The following is a 24790-nucleotide window of genomic DNA, read 5'->3' as shown; positions in this document are numbered from 1 at the left end:
GCAGGCCCACAGATCAATCTGTCATGATTGCCTGCCTGCTTGGGAATGAGATGAGATTGCTTGGGGAACTGGCATGCGCGCGCATGTGTGAGAGAGAGAGAGAGAGAGAGAGAGAGTCAAACTGACTTTAACTTGAGCTGCTGTCAATTGAGCGGAGGAACATATTTCAACTTCCGAGAGCAGGTGTTAAATTCTGAAAAGAGAGTGATGTTCAGCAGAGCATTCAAAGATGATCTTCAGAGAGCCAGTATGGATTCTGTACTGTGGATCGTGATCGCTGCTGTATCAATTCACAGGGTAACAAGATTAGTGCACTTTTCCATTAGTTGTTTCTAACCTACACTACATTACCAATCATGTATAATGAATTTTCTAATAAGATTAACTATGCATACTGTTTTACAAGGGCTTTTGAATTTTTGACTTTTTTTTCCATTGTTCATTACTTCATCTGCAGTAGCCACATTATCGTGATCAGGGTTGCAATGGATTTGGAGCCTATCCTTGGAGCTGAACTCATCACTAGGCCATCACAGGCACCACACACACACACATCCACACACTAATTTACACCTAGGGATCATTTAGAATTTATAGCTGCCAATCTGGCATATTTATAGGAGAGGAAACATGGAGAACCCAGAGGAAAAATTTGAAAGGAAAACATGGGAAATGTTTTTCTTACAAAAAAACATGAGAACGCTACACTCAGAATCGAACCAGAGACCTGCAGCTGTAAGGCAGGAACATGGCCTGTTGTGATGATTTGTTCATTTAAAGCTAAATTATTGTGTTTTTCCATGATAATCTGTTTAGACAGAGTGCAGACCAAAAACATGTGCTTCAAAGCTAATATTTTAATATTTCAGGATATTGTTTTAATATTTTTCATCTCTCTCAAAAATGTCATGTTACCAGGTTGTTGTCCTATTGGACATTTTTACTTTACACTGCTATGACTAATAGTTTCAGAAACCAACATATGGTGTCCTGTCCCAAACCACCTAAGCATATCCAATCCTGTCACAAGGACACAACACGTTTTACACTCCACTGCCTGTGTTCAAGTACTTTGTTTGATCAAATGGTAGTTTGTTAAAACTGATATGCATTTTGGCTGAAATAATGAAATATAAATGTGAGGGCGTAGTCTGCCATAAGAGATGTTTTACTGCCTTATTTCAGATCTCCACTTTTGTGGGCTCACATTGCCCTCTTCTGGTAAAACACTTTCATTTTCTTATTGTTTTTTTTTTTTTTTTTTTTTACCTGCAAGCACTTTGACATTTTCTTAATCCAAGTAACTTTAGTCAGTGCAGAAAACCAGAATCCATAACTATTTAAAGGTTGTGCTGGATTATATGCATGTGTGCACTCTTCATTGTGGTCAATGTAACAATAAAAACAAAAGCCTCGACCAGTTTCTAAAGTTTAAATATACTCAAATAAATAGCCTGTTTCATAATATGGCTGTACAAAACAACACAGAAAAGCTAATCAATAGAAGAAAAAAGAAAAACAATGTAAAGCTATTCCCCCAAAAGAGGATAAAAAGTCAGATTTTGGATTCAGCAATGAGTTAAACTCAGAAGGCAATAAGGGAATACAGTCCAAGGAAATATTGTACAAAAATAGCATGTGTAAAAATTGTGTGTGAAAGCCCATGGCTACTGTCCCTGCTTATTGTCCATCTTTGATGAGACCGGTCAGGTCCATGAAAGCGTGCAGCTTTCTACTTTCCGTAAAACATCTCGAGGAGAAGTTCTTCCATGTTTACTGTGCCAATGACGGGTCTGAAGAAGAGCCCTGCCACAACATTGGCATTGATGGATCGTAGCATTGAGAGGGCAATGAAGAGTTTGGCAAACCTTGTGGCGTCTCCTCGGTGAATCAGTTTGACATGTTCATTAAGAGCCTGGTGCGCTTCGCTCTGCAGAGCCTGGATGTAGTGCTGACACTGCAGTCCAGCAATGTCTGCGAAAACAGCGCGCGCGCGCACACACACATTAGAAAATATCTAAGTACTACAGACTTGAGTGTGACGATCCGATATGGCAAGAATAAGCATATAATTGATGTTTTAACAATTATAATTAGTTGTAATACATAATTTATTATTATTATTATTATTATTATTATTATTATTAAATGTACAGACCTGTTTCCATCTGTTTTGTGTTATAGTGTTTACTTGAACTTTTGCTCACCCGGGTTAAACAGAATGGCTCCTTTTAAGTAGGCGTACTCCTTGGTGCTGATGTCGAGGTCCCAGCATTTGCTGAGGAACGCTTTAATGCCCTGCGCCTCGGCCAGCGCCACCCCTCCGCCGCCGTTAAGGACGTTAGTACCGTGGTCGCGGGGGCTGGCGGGCCGTTCGTGCGTGCCGGTGAGGAGGCGCTGCAGCATACTGGGTTCGGTGCTCTCGCGCGTCTCGAAGTCCAGTCTGTCCTGCGCCATTCCGAGAACGAGCAAAGGTGCCCATCCACTGCGCACCAGAGCGCGCTGATCGCAGGCGGGCAGCTCACCGAAACACGGCACGCTCTTGACGAAGCGCAGCGTCTTGGCGAGTACAGCCGAGGCCGCTGAGCACGTTGCGTGTGGCGAGCGCAGCGCTACCGGCCTCGCGACACCGCACGCGCACGTGCGCGCCGCTACGGTGAACCTGGCGCTACGAGGCGCTCGCGCGAACCCGCACGGGGCGCTTTCCTTCTTCAGCAGGCTGTATAGAATGCTCGGGTGACGCCGCTCGCCGCCGCACTCGCAGCTCTCCGAATGAGCCATGCTCACTGTGCGTTCCGACTGAAACAGGTGCCTCTTCTTGTGCTCACTCCCATGCATCGCCGTCGTTTGTGCTTCTCCACCTCCCGAGCGTAGACTAGTTAAAGAGTTTTTAAAAGGCGCTCCTGGCGACCCCACCCACTCTGACGCACGCACTCTGAGGAGCTGATCCCATAACACTGGGGGTAGGACTCCATCATCATCATGATAATTTTTTACTTGGTTTGTTGTTTTCTAATACTTCCTTTTGGTTGGGTAGTCTTATCGTTTCCCTTTTTCAGAAATATGACATATAAATGTAAAATACACTTGCATGTTTTCACAGTTCCACTGCCAAAATGACCACTCACTGTGTATGTTTGTGTGTGCACAGTAAGAGCTGGAAGGAGGGATTTGATTTGCTAATTAAGGCCCTGGGTGAGTGGACGTGTATGTACTGACCTAAATGTAAAGCCCATCTGCAGACTCCTACATTCGCATTCAAATTCCAAGTCTAATCAAGCAACATTGTTCTTTCTGTAGTACACAAAAGAAGCCCAGACACTTCAGATTGGGCTGGAAGGGAACTCTGGAGCCACTCCACTCACATCAACAATCACACTTTTATTCTCCATGTCTTTCCAAATCAGCTTTAATTAGGGTCATACATTTTCACCACTTATGGCCCTTTTCCACTACCCTTTTTCAGCTCACTTCAGCTCACTTCAGCCCGACACGGCTCGCGTTTCGACTACCAAAGAACAGCACGACTCGGCTCGCTTCAGCCCTGCTTAGCCCCTAAAACTCGCACCGTTTTGGAGTAGGGCTGAAGCGAGCCAAAGCGAGCCGAGTGAGGCTGGGGGCGTGAGCAGACACTCCCCTGTGCACTGATTGGTGAGGAGGAGTGTCCTCACATGCCCACACACGCCCCGCGAGCACGCTGGGATCTGTAAACACCGTAAACCCGGAAGAATAATAATTACGAATTACGAGAATTTCTGAAGCCTTATGCGCCTCGCCTCATCTATACGCTCTTGCCAGTATCTGTTGGCGTTGTCGGTGACAACAAGCCACAGCACCAAGACCAGCAACACTAACGACTCCATGTTTATTGTTTACTATTCGGGTCGTGAGACTACCGCTTAAAAGCTCACTGATGTCACTGTTTGCGCTGCTTAACGACATCACGTGACGTCCACCCGCTTTCGCTAACTCCACCCAATGTGTCCACCCACTTCCAGCCAGCACGGTTCAGCGCGGTTGTAGTCGAAATGCAACTCCAACAGCCCCGCTCAGCTCGACTCAGCCCAACTCAGCACGGCACGGCTCAGCCCGACTCAGCCGCGTTGGTAGTGGAAAAGCGGCATTAGGCTCTCTCAAGTGGAGCAGACAGAGACACCAGAGCAAGAGAGAGGAGGCAGAGAACCACACACACTGCCTGACTCTTGAGTTTTAGCTTTCTTTGCTTTTACCCTGAGCAATCGATAGCGTTGTCCTCTCTTTATGTCAGGTTTGTGTTGAAGTGTATGTGTGAATGTGTTTTGTGATGGAGAGAAAACCAGTATGTTACTGTTGGTGGCTTGGTGACTAGTTGCTGCCTTTTCTGACTTAAAAATTCAATTTGGTTTGATCTGTTTAGAAAATTTAACAAGACATTGTCAGTAATCTTTAGAAAATTGTCACTGTCCAGGGGCATAGCTAGGATTTTTCAAAGGGGGGTGTCACACACTGACTGGCAGCCTGAGTACATTATGTAACAAAAAATAATTACCATTGCTAGTTTTAGGTAGCTTAGAAACTGGCTCTTCCATTATTGCTGTTTCTTCCATGTTTTCTTGATGTTGTGTTGTAGAAATGTCACACTAAAACTTAGCTTCGAAGCCACAAAATGCAACTTTGATGGAAAAAAAATATAATCAATTGCTTACCTCTCTTCACGTTGAAAGAACGAGGAAAGTTTGGCTTGTTTTGACAAGGCAAATTATTAACACGAGGAAATACTCATAATTTTCAACTAAAAAGATTGCAGCTACACTGGCAGCTTGACCATGCTTTCTAGTGTGAGCATGTTGTGCCTGCGCAGAACTGTGTCAGTCCTGTGCGCCTTGGCTCGTGCACCTGAAGGCGTGCCTCCAACAAGCTCCGGCACACGTGCCGTTAACAAAGAACACCTGTATTTAATCAATGAACCATGTTTAGGCTATTTAAGGACTGCGCCCATGCAAGGATGATGCGAAGTATTATGCTGCGTCTAGTGTGCCTTACTGAGCCTTGTTCCCTGTCCTTGTTGACCTCTTGTTTTTTCGACTCCTGTTTCTCGTCCCTTGATCTTATATAGTTTTGCCTCTGATATTCTGTCCACGCCTTGATTGACCTCCTGCCTGTTTCCTCGATTACAACTTTGCCCGCTGTTTCGGACTGTTTGCCTGTTGTGTGCGTTTCATGCACTTTATGCTCATATTGCACTGTGTATTATTTAACATATCTGCACTTACATCCGTCTCTCCCGCACACTGACAAACTGGGTTTTCATGCCCAAACCACAGGAAGTCCATACAAGGTTATAGAAACCCTAATGAGGTTGAGGTGACAATCTAGTTTTAAAAAAATGCTAGAAAAATTACAGTAGGCACTTTTCTAAGATTCTTATGTCGCTATTGACAAAATGTATGGTCCGACAAAGGAGGGTCACGGGCACCCCAGCTACGCCCCTGCTGTCATTAATCCATATGGAAAAGTGCCCTCAAAACCCATAAAAATTTCTCTCACATGCATTTTATTTTCATTGTGTGCACTTGTTTTTATTGATTCTATCTATCTATCTATCTATCTATCTATCTATCTATCTATCTATCTATCTATCTATCTATCTATCTATCTATCTATCATATAAGAGAACAAAGATGCTAACAAAACAAAAGACGTTCCATTGTCAGAGAAACTTTGAAGCTCAGGGTCAAACGTATTGTGCTAATGTATGAGAGACAGACAAATTCATATCAAGGCAATGCTCTTGGATCTGAATGGCCCGAAGGACAAATCTGCATGTAGGGCATGAAAGCCGTCACAGAGCATTAGAATATTGTGAGATAAATGTGAACTTGCACAATTGATTTATTTGAAAGAGATCCCCCCTTTTTTTTTACCATTTATATCAAGGCCAATGTCAAGTAAACAGTCTTCACAGCCTTCTTTATCCCCTCCCCTTCCAAGCACGCACGCGTGTGTGCGCGCGCACACACACACAGTGCTTTGTATCCAACTGAGTTTCTGTTCAAGGTCTCCAAGTCTGACAGGCAAGCATCTCTGGGAAATTAGAATTTTGCCTTTGATTATGACTCTCAGTGGTGTTCTGTAAAACTATGTGCATTCTTTTCTGGGTCATATTCTCTTTGGTGACTTGGAGAGTCAACCTTGAAGACCAAGGCTCATGTTGTCCTCATGTAATTTAACTTTAATTGGAATTGATCTAACAACAGTCACACATAATAAATCCTCATTGAACCATTCATTGTGTCCTCATGCCCTGTGGATGGGGCATAGTCATCCTGGAAGAGATGACTCCCACCTGGACAGAAATGTTTCATCATACTTTTCTTTTTCAGAGGTGACACGACAAACAAAAACATGCACATTTTCCCCAACCACTAATAACATCTTATATCTATTTCAAAATGTCTACACAGTAAATTCTCTCTCTCACTATTAGGCATATCACTGCAGTGACATGGCCACAAGTTTCTAGGAAATAATTACAGTAGTGGTTTCCCATTGCCTTCTACAAGATTATTTTAGATGTTTTACATAGTAAATTAGTGCACTTGATTTCCTGAATTTCCATTCTGAATGCTATTCACCACAAGCTTCTTCTTTTCTTAACTCTTTGTGTATGTGTATTATGTACAACCCTGATTCCAAAAAAGTTGGGACAAAGTACAAATTGTAAATAAAAACGGAATGCAATAATTTACAAATCTCAAAAACTGATATTGTATTCACAATAGAACATAGACAACATATCAAATGTCGAAAGTGAGACATTTTGAAATTTCATGCCAAATATTGGCTCATTTGAAATTTCATGACAGCAACACACCTCAAAAAAGTTGGGACAGGGGCAATAAGAGGCTGGAAAAGTTAAAGGTACAAAAAGGAACAGCTGGAGGACCAAATTGCAACTCATTAGGTCAATTGGCAATAGGTCATTAACATGACTGGGTATAAAAAGAGCATCTGGGAGTGGCAGCGGCTCTCAGAAGTAAAGATGGGAAGAGGATCACCAATCCCGCTAATTCTGTGCCGACAAATAGTGGAGCAATATCAGAAAGGAGTTTGACAGTGTAAAATTGCAAAGAGTTTGAACATATCATTATCTACAGTGCATAATATCATCAAAAGATTCAGAGAATCTGGAAGAATCCCTGTGCGTAAGGGTCAAGGCCGGAAAACCATACTGGGTGCCCGTGATCTTCAGGCCCTTAGACGGCACTGCATCACATACAGGCATGCTTCTGTATTGGAAATCACAAAATGGGCTCAGGAATATTTCCAGAGAACATTTTCTGTGAACACTAATTCACCGTGCCATCCGCTGTTGCCAGCTAAAACTCTATAGTTCAAAGAAGAAGCCGTATCTAAACATGATCCAGAAGTGCAGACATCTTCTCTGGGTCATGGCTCATTTAAAATGGACTATGGCAAAGTGGAAAACTGTTCTGTGGTCAGACGAATCAAAATTTGAAGTTCTTTATGGAAATCAGGGATGCCGTGTCATTTGGACTAAAGAGGAGAAGGATGACCCAAGTTGTTATCAGTGCTCAGTTCAGAAGCCTGCATCTCTGATGGTATGGGGTTGCATTCGTGCGTGTGGCATGGGCAGCTTACACATCTGGAAAGACACCATCAATGCTGAAAGGTATATCCAGGTTCTAGAGCAACATATGCTCCCATCCAGACGACTTCTCTTTCAGGGAAGGCCTTGCATTTTCTGACATGACAATGCCAAACCACATACTGCATCAATTACAGCATCATGGCTGCGTAGAAGAAGGGTCCGGGTACTGAACTGGCCAGCCTGCAGTCCAGATCTTTCACCCATAGAAAACATTTGGCACATCATAAAATGGAAGATACGACAAAAAAGACCTAAGACAGTTGAGCAACTAGAATCCTACATTAGACAAGAATGGATTAACATTCCTATCCCTAAACTTGAGCAACTTGTCTCCTCAGTCCTCAGACATTTACAGACTGTTGTAAAGAGAAAAGGGGATGTCTCACAGTGGTAAACATGGCCTTGTCCCAACTTTTTTGAGATGTGTTGTTGTCATGAAATTTAAAATCACCTAATTTTTCTCTTTAAATGATACATTTTCTCAGTTTAAACATTTGATATGTCATCTATGTTCTATTCTGAATAAAATATGGAATTTTGAAACTTCCACATCATTGCATTCCGTTTTTATTTACAATTTGTATTTTGTCCCAACTTTTTTTGGAATCGGGGTTGTACATGTAAATTCCATTATAAATTTTACAAAAGGCTTTTCAAGGCATTCATGGGACGAGAGAATGCAATCAACGCAATGTTCAAGCATTTCTCCAGCACATTTCTCTTTGCCATATTCTCACCATCAGATTTCATTATCCTTTATACAGCAGTATATTAGTTGTTTACCTCAACACTCACTGGAATCCATGTTGGTGATATTCATCTCAACACACCTCTACTACTAAGCGCTTCTGCTCAGAGCATGCATGCTCCCAGTGTGACAAATATAACATCATGATGAAACAACGCAACACCTGCCTTCAGATGAATGCCTAACAGTTCCAACACTGATTGATTTTGTTGGATTACTAAGGTGTGCAAGTACAGTACTATTTTTTTCTTTTGTTTTGTTACATGCCCAAGTCTCCCCCTCGCTTCAGTGGATAATCTGTGTCTTCAAAGATCTGCTTCTGTCCTGTCCTCATCCCAGGACTCTTATTTACAATCTGTTCATACTAAACATGCTTTCAGGAAATATATTACTTGGAAAAGCTTGTGGACAAAAAAGATTATATAGTAATTGTGCAACAAATTTCAAAAGGATTATTGTACATGTTTAGGGCGGCACGGTGGTGTAGTGGTTAGCGCTGTCGCCTCACAGCAAGAAGGTCCGGGTTCGAGCCCTGTGGCCGGCGATGTCGAGTTGGGTTCTTTTACAACACATTATTAATCACGAGACTGGGTTTTAACATGGCTTCATTTTACTGGTACACTCTTCCACTGAACATAAAACACTGATGCATCCCTATGCAACATACAGGAATTCCCCGTGAGACAGCCCCCTAGTGTCCTGGCATGTGTTTGCACATAAATCACACCACATCTCCCCTTCTGAGAATTGTTTTAACTAAACATTGAACTATAACCTCATTTGTGTTAACCTTACAGTTATCACCATTGAGTTTACATCCTATAAAATTCTGTTCAAAATGCTTACACAATATGCTGACCACTCTGAAACACATTCTTACAATTAAGAAGGTAACCTTACTATAGTCACACATATTTAGGCCATCTTAAACTTTAACTGTAGGCCATTGAAATCAACATAAACCATATTTCTGTTTCTTTTAAACTTTTCTCCGATTATCTCAGCGGATCACTTCGTATAACATTCAACATAACCGCATACAACATCATGCAACATTTCTTTTTTTTTTTCTTTTTTTTCACATTGGTTTGTTTTCAACACTCAAGCTTCACAAGTCCAGTCTTTCTGGCTTGATGACAGGTCTGCCTGACCTGGTTCGGATGATTGGAGGAGACCCTTGTGACCCCTCTGTGGACACCGCAACAGTGTCACGGGCAGTGTCCTGCAGGTCTGCCTTGGCAGCTTGGTCCTGTCTCTTGTCGCTGTTGTCGGACGCCATGGGCACAAGGTGGCGGCGATTTCTCCTGATGGCCCCCTGGGGTCCACTGACCAGGTAAGATCTGGGTGTCTCGTGTGCAGATGTGACAGTACCTGGTGTTTTGGTGTCTGCAATCCACACACGATCTCCTGGAGACAGATGAGGGAGATTTCTCACTCTGTGTATGTGGTCGTAGTTGCTCGCATCCACCCATCTTTTCTCTCTCTCCTTGCTCTGCACTGCTCGTAGATCTGGGATGGCTGGCTCGAGCACTGCAGGAAATGAAGGCACTGTGGTGCGCAGCCCCCGGCCCATGAGCAGCTGGGCTGGGCTGAAGCCATTGCTCAGGGGGGTGCTCCTGTAGGCCCGCAGCGCACAGTAAGGATCAGATGCTTTCTTCAGCAGGTTTTTGATAGTTTGGACAGCACGCTCGGCCTCACCGTTGCTTTGAGGATATCTCGTGCTGCTTGTCACGTGCTTGAACTCGTACTCTGCTGCAAATACTGACATTTGTGCACCTGAAAACTGTGGCCCATTGTCTGTAATTAAAGTTTCAGGTATGCCATGCCTGGCAAAAATGGACTTGAGGTGCACTATGACATCTGCACACCTAGTCGGGCTCAGCTGTGCAATCTCGATGTACCTAGATTAATAGTCCACAACAAGTAAGTAGTTAGTGTTCTTTAGTGTAAACAGGTCAGCCCCAAGCTTCTGCCATGACCTGTCTGGCAGCTTGGTAGGCATGAGAGGCTCGGCTGCGTTGGTTCGTTCTTTGACACACGCAGCACATTTCAGCACCAGCTCTCCGATCTGGCTGCTGAGCCCCGGCCACCACACTGATTGCTTGGCACGCTCTCAACACTTGACTACCCCCTGGTGCCCCTCGTGAATCTTCTCCAGCACACTGTTCCTCATCACTGAGGGGATCACTAGTCTAGTGCCCCGCAGTAACAGTCCATTGTGTGTGCTGAGGACGGCTCTTTCCGCCCAGTAGGGTCTCACCAGAGAGTCCAGTCTGCTGTGATCTGGCCAGCCCTCCCCGCAGTATTTCATCACCTCGGAACAGATGCTGTCTGCACTCAGCTGTTTGCGCAGCTCTGACAGGTAAGCCTCGCTTGCTGGCAAGTTTGCCAACACAGAGTCCACGTAAATGTTTGTCTCTTCCATCAGGCCATTCCCATCTGTGACTCCACCAGACTTCAGCGGAGCCCGGGAGAGTGTGTCTGCAGTCGTGAGGCTTTTCCCTGGAACATGTGTGATGGTGTACCTGTATCTCATGAGTCTCATCCTGAATCTCTGTATTCTAGGAGGAAGTGTGTCCAGTGCTTGTCCACCTAGCAGGCTCACGAGGGGCTTGTGGTCAGTCTCCAGCTCGAAGGGAAGGCCGATGATGAAGTCGCTGAACCTTTCGCATGCCCAGGTCAGGGCCAGCGCTTCTTTTTCCACCTGAGTGTACCTCTGCTCCGTGCTCGTGAGTGCTCTGGATGCATATGCCACCGGTGCCCAGGTGCCCTGCTGTTCCTGAAGAAGAACTCCCCCTAGCCCATATGATGAGGCGTCAGCTGAGATTTTCAGGTTTTTGTTTGGGTCATACAGCTGCAGCACCGGGGTGGACGACAGCTCCTTCTTGAGACTGGTGAATGCTTTGCTTTGCTCTGGGCCCCAGTATCACTGGTTCTTTTTTGACAGCAAGTCCCTAATAGCTTTGTCTTTTTCAGCTAGGTTGGGCATGAATTTGCCTAGCTGGTTCACCATGCCCAGGAAGCTCCTGAGCTCACTGATGTTCTGTGGCGGATCCATCTCTCGCACGGCGCGTGTCTTTTCAGGGTCTGGGCTTATTCCCTCTGGCAATAAGACGTAGCTGAGGAACTTCACCGTCATCTTGCTGAATTCACACTTGGCTGTGTTCAGAGTGATGCCTGCCTCCTGTGCCCTCTGCAGAACTGCGTGCACATGGGCATCGTGCTCAGCTTGCGTGGACCCCCATATGAGGACATCGTCCATGTGGCAGACGACTCCTTCCAACCCCTCCGTCACCTTCACCATCCAGTTCTGAAAGTGTTCCAGCGCAGACGTGATGCCGAATGGTAGGCGGTTGTAGAAGTAGCGTCCGAATGGGGTGATGAATGTTGTGTAGTGGGCACAGTCTTTAGTCAGTGGGATTTGCCAAAACCCCATGTTGGCGTCGATCTTTGAGAAGACCTTTGCCCCTGAGAGCATGCCCAGGGTCTGGTCTACTGACGGGAGGATGAACTTTTCCCTGCATATGGCTTCATTCAGAGGAGAGAGGTCGACGCAGATTCGGACCTCATCTTTAGACTTCTTTGGTGTCACCACCATGTTGCACCAGCACCACTCAGTTGGTTCTTCAATCTGGCTGATGACTCTGAGCTGCTCCATGCGCTGGAGCTCCTGCTTTACTTTTCCCATCAGAGGCAGTGGGACACGTCATGGCACTTTCAGAGACACGGGCTTGGCGTCAGGTCTGAGCTTAATGGTGTATGGCTGCTGTACTAGTCCTAGCCCATCACACAGCTTTGGGTAAGTCTGCTTTACTGAGTCCAAGTCTATGCTGTCTATCCTCGCCACCAATCTGAGGTTGACTGATGCAGGTCTGCTCAGCAGAGCTGTGTTCAGGTGTTTCACTATGTACACATCCTCTGTGGTGTGTTTGTCCCCACAGTGCAGCACGTCTCTGGCTACTCCAACTACAGACAGTGGCACATGCCCAGGCCCAAACAGCGCTTTGTTGCCTGGTGCGAGGCTGCTGGATGCCCCACCACATATCTGTCTGTACACCTGCTCGGGTATGACAGTAACGTCAGCCCCTGTGTCTATCTTGAATTTCACATTAGTGTCTCTGATCGTTAAGTCAACTGTCCATGCCTGTTTGCCTGCGTTTACAGTGCCAAGGAATATGTCTTCATCTGTGTCCTCTGAGACTGCACTCACACCCTTGGTAGACTTGCACACTTTACTGTAATGTCCACGTTTCCCACAGTTATGGCAATCTGCATTCTTTGCTGGGCAACTGAATTTGGCATGAAATGGTGTCTTACCGCATCTCTGGCATGACTGTCCTGCCCTGTGTGTGTCGTGCTTGTCCTTGGTCTGCTTAGCTGGCTGTTTTTTGTTTTTCCAGGCTGGCTTTTTCCCTTTGTTGCTGTTCACTGCATCCACTGTTGCTTTGTTTGCATGTGTTGTATCTCCTCGGATGTCTGATTGTTGCTGTTTAATGTCCTCCGCTTGCCTGACCATGTTGATGGCTTTCGCTAAGTCCAGCTTTCTCTCCATCTGCATTTTCTGTGAAAGTGCACTGTCTTTTATGCCCACCATGATCCGGTCACGCAGCAGCTCCTCGTGAAGTGCACCATATTCGCAGTCTTCAGCGAGTGCATATAAGGCTGTGATGAACGAGTCTGCTGATTCGGTTGGCCCTTGCACTCGCATGTTGAATTTGGCTCACTGGTATATCACATTCTTTTTAGGCACAAAAAAGTTTGTAAAGCCGTCCTTGACTGAAGGCCTCTGCATGCTCGTGCGACAAGGCTTTCGCAGATAGCTTTTCGCAGACAGTTGTAATTTATTGTTGAGCGGGGATAATAGACGTGCACGATGTTATTCACCGGCACAACGCAAGGGGGCGCGAAGTCGCTAGGAGTAGTTGGTGGGTGTGGTTAGTGGAGTGTTTATCCTCCGGTTACTTATAATGACTAGAACTTTTTTTTTAATAATGACTAGAACTGGAGTCGTATAGATGTACGTACTTCCTCAATCAACCGCTCTTCATGCTGCTCCATCTTCGCTCGTGTTTTTAAAAATGCCGGTCGTGAAAACAAACCAAACCAGGAAAGTAGGGAAGCGGAAGTGCGTGTACAGCGGATGTAGAGTGGACCAATCAGAGCCCTCTTGTCTGCGGCGCTGTCTGCGAGGCCTCTGCGGTGGTCACAATTTTTGGGAGGTGCGCGCAGAGCATCTGCAAAGGTGGGGGGCTACGCAGACACTGTCTGCGACGCTATCTGCGAGGACTGGGTTGTCAGCATAAATTGGCCTTGAGCTGTATACAAGTCTTTGTTCGTCCGTTAAATGTAGCCCCCTCAACACATCATCTGCCTCGTCCCCCATGCAGTATATAAGCGTGTTCAACTGATTAGCTTGCGATGACTTGTCCAAGTCACTGGCCACTCAGAAGCGTTCAAAAAGTTTTATCCACTTTTCCCAGTCGTGTGGCTTCGAAAAGTCGAAGGATTCCGGAGGGTTTATTGAGAACGTAGCTGAAGCATTAGCACGTGCTTGAGCCTGTGGAATGGCTTGCTGCTGCTGCGCTGCCGCTGGTCCTGGCTCCTCGTGCGACATGCTAAACTGCTCGACTAACTAAGGTAACTTTACTGACTAAACTTTACTTTCTTCTCATATAAACACATTCACTTTCCTACCCTTTACGTACGAGCCACTTCTGACACCATGTCGAGTTGGGTTCTTTTACAACACATTAATAATCACGAGACTGGGTTTTAACGTGGCTTCACTTTACTGGTACACTCTTCCACTGAACATAAAACACTGATGCATCCCTATGCAACATACAGGAATTCCCCGTGAGACAGCCCCCTAGTGTCCTGGCATGTGTTTGCACATAAATCACACCACAGGCGAGGGCCTTTCTGTGCGGAGTTTGCATGTTCTTCCCGTGTCTGCGTGGGTTTCCTCCGAGTGCTCTGGTTTCCCCCACAGTCCAAAGACATGCAGGTTAGGTTAACTGGTGACTCTAAATTGACTGTAGGTGTAAATGTGAGTGTGAATGGTTGTCTGTGTCGATGTGTCAGCCCTGTGATGACCTGGCGACTTGTCCAGGGTGTACCCCGCCTTTTGCCCGTAGTCAGCTGGGATAGGCTGGGATAGTCAGGGATAGTCAGCTTGCCTGCGACCTTGTAGAACAGGATAAAGCGGCTAGAGATAACGAGATGAGATGAGATATTTAAATAGTTTAGGAAATTGTGTTCATAAAATAATTCTGTGCTTATGGATTCTTTTTACAGTTAAAGTGATGTCTAGCTGAAAAAGTTTGAAAAGCTCCTGTCAGGCAGAGGCTGGAGGCAGATGTAAATGCAGATTAAGGAGTTTATTAAGAAATACCAGGCAGACATATTCAAAATGTGAATCAAAAATCAAGGTCAAAAAGCAGACAAGGCTCAGGCGACAAACAAACAGCTTGAACTCAGCAAATTCCAAAAGTACTGTACACAAAGATCAAATCAAATCAAGTTTATTTGTACAGCGCTTTTAACAATAAACATTGTCGCAAAGCAGCTTTACAGAATTTGAATGACTTAAAACATGAGCTAATTTTATCCCTAATCTATCCCCAATGAGCAAGCCTGTGGCGACGGTGGCAAGGAAAAACTCCCTCAGACGACATGAGGAAGAAACCTCGAGAGGAACCAGACTCAAAAGGGAACCCATCCTCATTTGGGCAACAACAGACAGCCTGACTATAATATTAACAGTTTTAACAGGTATAACCCTCAACTGTCCTCATGGGGCCGTCCTTCACAGGAGTGGGGCGATAAAACTCCGACCAGACACAGGGCACCAGGATGGATCAAGCAGGTCCGAGGGACAGAAGAGGCCAGCATCTCAATCCCAGGATCAACATGTAACTCAGAGGGACAGATGGGGGGGGGAAGAGAGAGAGAAAGAAAACACGTTGTTAGGTATGCCCTAAAAATGACAAGTATTAAATCTGTGTGGTAGGCTCACAGAGACGAGAGTCTTTACATCAGGCATAACACACAATGGCATGTTAATATGGTAAAATATATCATGACCTGCTCTGGCTGGATGCTTGATTGGGTGATGGGAGCACACTCTTCAGCAATGATGAGATGCAGATGGGACCCTTAGGGCTGGCCAAGACAATTCAGTTACATTTCACCGGGTCTGGGACATGCGACAGAATGTCTGACGGCCAATTCCCTGCAGGCTACGATAGCCAGTTGAGGTCTCCACCAAAAGATTTCCTGTTGACTCCATGTAACTCAGAGGGACAGATTTGGGGTGGGGGGGAGGGAAAGAAAACACAGGTGGTTAGGTATGCCCAATGTCACCTGAATAAGTAGGAACAGTATACATATTGCACCGAGTACAAGCAGGGACTCCGGCAACTAACTATGACAGCATAACTAAAAGGAGAGAGCCAGAAGGTAACACAGGCATGAGGGAGCCCCGGGACATAAAGCAGCCAGCCACTGCACCGTCAACAAACTCGAGTGAGCAAGCGAGTGGGGACTGACAGCATCCATACATCCCAGTTTACCAAAACACTCTATGTCTGAGGACCAGGCGTGATGTGGTCATATTTTCTAGTTCTAGTAAGGACTCTTGCTGCTGCATTTTGAACTAACTGGAGCTTGTTTATGCACTTATTGGAACATCCAGACAGTAAGGCATTACAATAATCCAACCTGCAGGTAACGAAAGCATGGACTAGTTTTTCTGCATCATGCAATGACATTAAATTTCTTATCTTTGCAATATTTCTGAGATGAAAGAAAGCTATCCGGGTGATGTTATCAATGTGAGTTTCGAATGAAAGACTGGGGTCAATAATCACTCCGAGGTCTTTTACTGCAGCACGTGAAGAAACAGAAAGGCCATCCAGAGTTACTGTGTAATCAGAAAACTTACTTCTAGCTGTATGTGGTCCTAGCACAAGTACTTCAGTCTTGTCAGAGTTAAGCAGAAGGAAATTAATAAGCATCCAGTGTCTAATGTCCTTCACACATTCCTCAATTCTATTAAGCTGGTGTCTCTCATCAGGTTTTGCAGAGACATACAACTGTGTGTCATCAGCATAACAGTGGAAACTAATACAATGTTTACGAATAATATCGCCCAGAGGTAACATATATAGAGAAAAAAGCAGTGGACCCAAGACAGAACCTTGTGGAACACCAAACTTTACCTCGGTACGTCTAGAAATATCACCATTTATATCAACATACTGATAACGATCAGTTAGATAAGACCTGAGCCAGAAGAGGGCCATTCCCTTAACTCCCACAACATTTTCTAGTCTATCCAGAAGAATGGAATGATCAGTGGTATCAAATGCTGCACTAAGGTCAAGCAACACAAGTAGTGAGACACAGCCCTGATCAGACGCCAACAGTAGGTCGTTTACTACTTTAACCAGTGCTGTCTCTGTGCTATGATGAGGTCTAAATCCTGACTGATGCATTTCATGGATGTTATTCCTATGTAAATATGAGCATAACTGCTGTGCCACAGCCTTTTCAAGGATCTTGGAGATAAAGGGGAGGTTTGATATTGGCCGATAATTGGACAGCTGACAGGGATCAAGGTCAGGTTTTTTAATCAGGGGTTTGATAACTGCTAGTTTAAAGGATTTGGGTACATAGCCAATCATAAGAGAAGAATTTATTATTTTTAGAAGCGGTTCAATTACTCCAGGCATTATCTGTTTGAATAGATGTGTCGGTAAGGGATCTAGTACGCAAGTTGAGGCTTTTGATGTAGAGATTAATGAAAGTAATTTAGTTTCTTTTAGGGGAGTAAAACATTCTAACTGATGATCTGATACAGTTATATTGTTAACTACAAGGTCACTTTCATTGTCTAACCTTAAATTAGTAGTTTGAATTTTTTGTCGGATATTCTCAATTTTGTCATTAAAAAAATTAATGAAGTCGTTGCTACTACATACTGCAGGTGTGCATGTGTTGATAGTGGACTTATTCCTGGTTAATTTTGCTACAGTATTAAATAGAAATCTAGGATTATTTTTATCATCTTCTATTAGGGAGGAGAAATATGTTGATTTCGCAGCACTAAGAGCTTTTCTATACTTCAGGAAGCTCTCCTTCCAAGCTAATTTGAACACTACCAATTTTGTTTGACGCCATTTACGTTCCAATTTTCGAGTGGTCTGTTTTAATGTGCGAGTGTCATCATTATACCAGGGTGCTAATTTTTTGTCTCTGACCATTTTCCTTTTTAGAGGAGCTACATTATCTAAAGTATGGCGGAATGTTGACTCTAAGCATTCAGTTGCCTGATCAAGTTCTGCAGGGGCTGACAGTGACCCAATCAAAGTTGACAGCTCTGGGAGATCATTTATAAAGCTCTGTGCAGTAGTTGACGTGAAAGTACGTTTAATACAGTAGCGTGGTGAGGTGCATATATTATTACTCAGACATATTTTGAATGAGATGAGACAATGATCTGAGATAACTTCAGACTGTGGAAGTATGACTATATTGTCTACATTTAATCTGAATGTTAGTATTAGATCAAGGGTGTGACCACCATTATGGGTCGGTCCTATGATATTCTGCTTAATCCCGACTGAATCTAAGATGGACACAAACGCTGTTTTTAAAGGGTCTTCTGGGTTATCGAAGTGAATATTAAAATCTCCGACAACTAAAGCTTTGTCTAAGGAAATAACCAGATCTGAGATAAAATCTGCAAATTCAGAAAGAAACTCAGAATATGGCCCCAGGGGCCTGTAAATAATAAGCAATGGAATTAACTGGGTAGACTTATTTTTCGAGGCTACATACATTATATGAGTATGAAGAACTTCAAATGTATTAAATTTATAACCAGGTTTGTGTGTTACACCTAGATAATCGTTATAAATAACCACGACGCCTCCTCCTCTGCCAGTTAGACGAGGCTGGTGTATATAACTGTATCCAGGAGGACTCGCTTCATTTAATGCTATATATTCATTTGGCTTAATCCATGTTTCTGTTAAACACAGTACATTAAACTCCTGATCAGTAATGAGTTCATTAACCATTAGCGCTTTAGATGTAAGAGATCTAATATTTAATAGCCCCACCTTTAGATCAAAGGTGCTGGCAGCAGCTGTACAGTCAGTATGATCTAATTTTATCTTGATTAGGTTACTAGAACAAACTCTCTGAAAATTTCTACCTTTTTGTTGAGCTCGGGGAACAGACACAGTCTTGATGTAGTGGGCCCTGAGTGACGACTCTGTGCAGCTAGCAGACAGTTGGTTTAGCCTGTTCGTCTGCTCCTGGCCTTGGCTCTGGATTGTCAGAAATTAACTAGGCCTGTTCTGAGACTATGACCTATGCTGCAGGAAATGAGAGCAGCACCTTCCCGAGTGGGATGGATACTGTCCCGCCCTAACAGGCCAGCAGTGCCCTCAAAATTAGCCCAATTATCTATAAAGCCCACACTGTTTTCAGAGCACCACCTGGACAGCCAGCAGTTCAGCGACCATAACCTGCTGTAAGCTACATCGCCACGCCGCATTGGGATGGGGCCAGAGCATACTACAGCATCGGACATCGCCTTCGCTAATTTAAACACCTCTACAAAGTTACTCTTAGTAACCTCAGACTGACGAAGGCATATATCATTAGCTCCTGCATGGATAACTATCTTTGAGAACCTGTGCTTGCCTAGGACCCTAAGATTACCTGCTATGTCCGGCGCCCTGGCTCCCGGTATACACCTGACTAAAGCTGCTGGTGCCCCTAAAGGCTGAGCTAATTTCACGTGCCGTATGATAGAGTCCCCTATAACCAGAGCTCTTTCAGGTTTCTCAGTGGGTGCATCACTAAGGAGAGCAAACCTGTTGGACACGTGACGCGGAGAGGAGTGGTGCTCCCGTGGGCGAGCCTCAGCGGTAGCTTTGGCTCTACGCTTATGCCGCTGAGCCGTTACCCATTCGCCCTGCTGTAAGGGCTCTAATGCCGGAGTTGGGGGATTACTAACTCCACCTAGGGCATCCAGACTTTCACTAACAGAAACTACACTGTTCTCACGCTCACTAACCTGCTCTAAAGCCTGGACACACGCTTCTAGCACTGCAATCTTCTCCGTCAGAGAGCTAACTAATCTGCACTTATCACAAGTAAAGCTAATAGAGCTATCGCTAGTGACGGAGGAAGAATGACTAAACATCCTGCACTCAGCACACTGAACAGGCTGAAGGTGTGCCATGATGAAAAGATTCACGTTCCTTAAATGAAGATCTGTTGATATTAAAGCAGATCAGATGGCCTCTGCTTGTGGACTTTACACAGGAGGAGAGAAAAAGAAAGCTTCCGGTCTTGGCGTTCTTCCGAAAAAAGAAAGAGAAAAAAACGGGAAAAAAAACGGAAAAAGGAAAGCGAAAGTGAAAAGTACAAAAATGAAAGCGACAGTACAATAAAAATGAAGAGGATACTGGAAATTTATTTGTAGAAAAAAAGTTAAAAAAGGATTAGTAATTAACGCCGGCACTCACGGGAAAAAGGACTCGGCGCGAACAACTCAGGAAGCAGGAAGACCAAAAACCAGGACAAAACCAGGATAGCAAAACTTTTTAAACATGTACAAAAGGTTTGGTATAGTTCGGCACACATGAACTAAGCAAATACTTTGCAAATGTGTATGTAAGCTGGAAGTCATTTTGTGATTGTGTGAAATAGGGAAGAGGGGTGCATATGCAGAAGTCAAGTGACTGTGAACATGATAGAGTCTGTGGTGAATGGGTGTTGTAGTCCATGGCAGTCATGCCTGTAGCCCACAGTGTGCTCTGAGAAGCATATTCTGGACATATCAGCCATGGCCTAAAGAAGCAGTTTTGGGACCATGAAGTTGCTGGTTCGATTCCCTGGACCACTAGTGCCCTTGAGCAAGGCACCAAACCCGTAACTGCTCCCCAGGCTTCCCACTACTGTGGGTGGTATGTCAGGATCCTTTTGTATGTCACTCTGGATAAGCGCGTCTACTAAACGCCAGTAATGTAATGTAGTCCAGTGCCAGTTTCGGCAATGGTGAAACTAGAACTTCTGAACATCAGTCATTTCTGTAACTGAATATATTAGATTTTCTGAGTTGTACAGGAATGTATATGATTGATTGATTAATACAGCTAGAATATACATATGTTGAAATATTTACACAACACATGACAGTCACTGACACTTTTCTCTTCTGACCATATAGTTTAATGATGGCAGTTTAATCAATGTGACCTTTAAAAATAATTACAGGAGATAGCTCTTTCATATAGTATGTGTTAGCCTATAAGAGTCACAGGCATAAAGATACTAGGATTGGTTGGTTTGGAAACTATGCAACAATTTTAACCACATTTACATTGTCCATTTATTTTTGTAAGTTGGAGTAATCAATGACTTCTGAACTCACATTTTACCTCATGTCAAGTTTCATGTGCCATTATCATTGAAAACATTTTCCCAAAGGATGTGATGATTGTTGGTTTTTTCCTTTATCTTTTTTTAAATGCACAATAAATTGCTTTAAATAAATCCTTATCATTTAGAAGTTATAAAACTGAGGTCAGACCACAAGGGAGCGGCGCTTCATAGCCCTTGTACACACTCAGACCTGAGCTCTGGCACTATAAAGCAATCCATCAATTATCTGTAACCGCTTATCCTGTGCAGGGTCATGGGCAAACTGGAGCCTATCCCAGCTGACTATGGGCAAGAGCTGGGGTACACCCTGGACAAGTCACCAGATCATCACAGGGCTGACACATAGAGACAAACAACAATTCACACACACATTCACACCTAGGGTCAATTTAGAGCCACCAATTAGCCGAACCTGCATGTCTTTAGACCAGGGGTGGGCAATTATTTTTTCCATGGGGCCACATGAGAAACAGAAAATTTTGTGGAGGGCCGGACCAAAAGGCTGAACTAAATTCTGCATAATATTAATTGTATTTCTTTATATAAAGCAGTAAATAACATTGTTTTTACAAGCTGCTAAGACTGGTAGGAGTATGGAAAAAACAAGGTTGCCTTACAAAAAATTTAATTTATTCAATCAAATTTCTCAAAACAATGGTTAACAAAATGTGAACGTTTGTACCTTTTTTTTTTCCAGTCACATTCACCCCAAAACACAATAAAGACATCACAATATTGTCTTTCTACTCCAAATATCAAGCACCAAGTCTACCAAGCACTCTTTCACAAATTCCCCCTCTGAGAATGGTTTACTGTTTTTAGCGATTTTGTGGTAAAGCACAAAGCTGGTCTTGGTTGCTGCATCCCTGGATGTGTGACGCTTGGTAAAAAAGCCTTGCTGCTTTTCTAGCTTAGCCAGCAAAGCTTCCGATGTCCGCACTATTTCAGCATCAGTCAAGTTTCGGTATTTCTCAGCGTGCTTCGTCTGGTAATGCCGACTCAAATTGTAGTCTTTGAACACAGCGATCCGCTCTCCGCAAACTAAACACACGGCTTTATCTCTGACTTCAGTAAATAAATACTTAGCAGTCCATGTTTTGTTGAAAGCCCTGCATTCGGCATCTACCTTTCTTCTTTTTGCGGACATTTTGGGGGCTAAAGTCTTCTTGTGATCTGCTCCCAACAACGTTGATTCGGTGTAGGTATCAGATCTACAGATCGGCTCGGGCTCCAGCACCTGCTGGTGACGTCACACTATGTGATTGGCTGGACCGTTTGAAGGATGATGTACAAGTTTGTGGTTGGTCTGGACAAATTACGGAAGTAGTTATCGTGGGATTAGGTTTCGTGGGATTTCATGTCATGTTCATGTCGCGCGCATTGCGTTTTTGTTGAACACAACTTCAAAATAAAAGCAATGCACATTCAGTCCATGCATGGGGTAAAATTAGAAAATACGTTTATTTTGTAATTTCTAATTAATCTTACGCGGGCCGGTCAGAATGAACCAAAGGGCCGGATGCGGCCCGCGAAATGCCCAGGTCTGCTTTAGACTGTGGGGAAAACCGGAGCACCTGGAGGAGACCCATGCAGACACGGGGAGAACATGCAAACTCCACACAGAAAGGCTCCTATCAGCCACTGGGCTCGAACCCAGGACCTTCTTGCTGTGAGGTGAGAGTGCTAACCACTACACCACCGTGCTGCCCGTTATAAAGCAATGTAAATGCAAATCATAGCATGGCTTTATAGTGATGATGATGATGATGACAGCAACAATGATGTAATGTAGTTTCACACTGCTTTATAGAGAAATACTTCATTTAAAAATGTTAAATGTTTTCAATTTACTCTGAGGAATTGTTAATTGAAATTAACTAGAAATGTATTTTAGTGGGCATCATGGTGGTGTAGTGGTTAGTACTGTCACCTTACAGCAAGAAAGTCCTGGGTTCAAGCCTAGCGACCAACGAAGATGTTTCTGTGTGGAGTTTGCATGTTGTCTGCGTGGGTTTTCTCCGGGTGCTCCGGTTTCCCACACAGTCCAAAGGCATGCAGGCTAAGCTAATTGGTGGCTCTTAATTGACTGTAGGTGTGAATGTGAGCATGAATGGTTGTCTGTGTCTATGTGTTAGCCCTGTGATGACCTGGTGACTTGTCCAGGGTGTACCCTGCCTCTAACCCATAGTCAGCTGGGATAGGCTCCAGCTTGCCTGCGACCCTGTAGGACAGGATAAGCGGCTACAGATAATGGATGTATGTATTTTAGTGGGCGGCGTAGTGGTTAGCACTGTTGCCTCACAGCAAGAAGGTCCTGGGTTCAAGCCCAGCGACCGACGAAGATGTTTCTGTGTGGAGTTTGCATGTTCTCCCTGTGTCTGCGTGGGTTTCCTCCAGGTGCTCTGGTTTCCCCCACAATCCAAAGACATGCAGGTTAGGCTAATTGGTGGCTCTAAACTGATCATAGGTGTGAATGGTTGTTTGTCTGTATGTGCTAGCCATGCGATGACCTAGCGACTTGTCCAGGGTGTACTCCGCCTATAGTCAGTTGGGATAGGCTCCAGCTTGCCTGTGACCCTGTACAGGATATGTAACCACATATCCTGTACAGGGTCACAGGCAAGCTGGAGCCTATCCCAACTGACTATAGGCGGAGTACACCCTGGACAAGTCGCTAGGTCATCGCATGGCTAGCACATACAGACAAACAACCATTCACACCTATGATCAGTTTAGAGCCACCAATTAGCCTAACCTGCATGGATAATGGATGGATGTAAATGTTTGCAAAAACCAAACAAAAACATTTTCTGGATTTACAAAAGATTTAAAAACACTGTTTTTCATGTGCTTATGTTGTCCACTCATCAAGTGCGAAGTGTGCTCTCAACACAGCTCATTTGCATGTAGTGACACCCACAAAATTCCATCAAAGATCAAGTGGCCAGACAACTGAGACCACCAAATGATAGATGAGGGTTAAGGATGAAAGACAGAAGTAGAAGTTATTTTGACTAATTTCAATGCCAGTAAAATATTATTAATAATAAGCACACACCAAATCTTTCATCAGCTAAGGCATTTGTTTATGACTTATGGCTATGTGCCGTAAGACTGCCCTGTCCTCTGTTTATACAGTGCCATTTCTTTTGTCATAATTGGATAACAGCAACTGATAACAGGAACATTGTGAGAGGGAAAACCCCAAAACAACAGTCAGTGACATCAGAAGAAGCCTTTGTCATATACAGTACAGCACAGTGTAAACTTGTTAAGAACTTCCAAAGCTTGTTGGAGTCAGTCATGTTAAAGCACCCCTAGAGTAGCTTGAGTTAATGGCCTTGCTCAAAGGCCCAACAAGGGAGCTTGTCAATGCTTGGACTTGAACACCCAACCTTCTGGTCACTAATCCAGAGCCCTGACCATTCTGTCACCACTCCCCACCTACACCAGCAACCACCACAGAGCAGGGGTGAAGGTATCAAAATCCACTGTTCAAAGAAGACTTCAAGCACAGACATATAGACGCCATACCACAAAATGCAAGCCACTCATTGCCAATAAGAATCGCAAGGCCAAATTGGAATTCACAAAGAAATACAGAGATGAGCCAGAAAAAATCTGGAACCAAGATTAACCTCTACCAAAGTGGTGGAGACAGGAAGGATCTGCTCATGATCCAAAATATACAGGCTCACTGGTCAAGCATGGTGGCAGTAGTATCATGGCTTGGGATTGCATGGCTGCTTCTAGAATGGGCTCACTAAGCTTTACTGATGATGTAACTCATGATGGTAGCAGCAAATAGAATTCAGAAGTCTACAGAACTATTCTGTCTGCCAATTTACAGAGAAATGCATCCAATCTAATATGGAGGAACTTCATCATACAGCAAGACAATGACCCAAAACACACTGCCATCACAC

The 24790-nt window shown here is 44.2% G+C and overlaps 1 protein-coding gene across 1 annotated transcript; it reads right to left on the bottom strand.

The window, feature by feature from the left end:
• Window positions 1-1732: 1732 nt before the first annotated feature.
• nr0b1 (nuclear receptor subfamily 0, group B, member 1) lies at window positions 1733-2781 on the bottom strand. The gene is made up of 2 exons (XM_060911140.1): window positions 2208-2781; window positions 1733-1974 (listed from the first exon to the last, which is right to left on the bottom strand). Exons 1-2 carry the CDS (start codon window positions 2779-2781, stop codon window positions 1733-1735), a joined length of 816 nt encoding a protein of 271 aa, XP_060767123.1.
• Between the last annotated feature and the right edge of the window lie 22009 nt (window positions 2782-24790).

Source organism: Neoarius graeffei, chromosome 27, assembly GCF_027579695.1.
Source record: "Neoarius graeffei isolate fNeoGra1 chromosome 27, fNeoGra1.pri, whole genome shotgun sequence".
Lineage (NCBI taxonomy): Eukaryota > Metazoa > Chordata > Actinopteri > Siluriformes > Ariidae > Neoarius > Neoarius graeffei.
The sequence above is the reverse complement of the archived record's forward strand: the minus strand, read 5'-3'. Positions and strand labels throughout refer to the sequence as shown.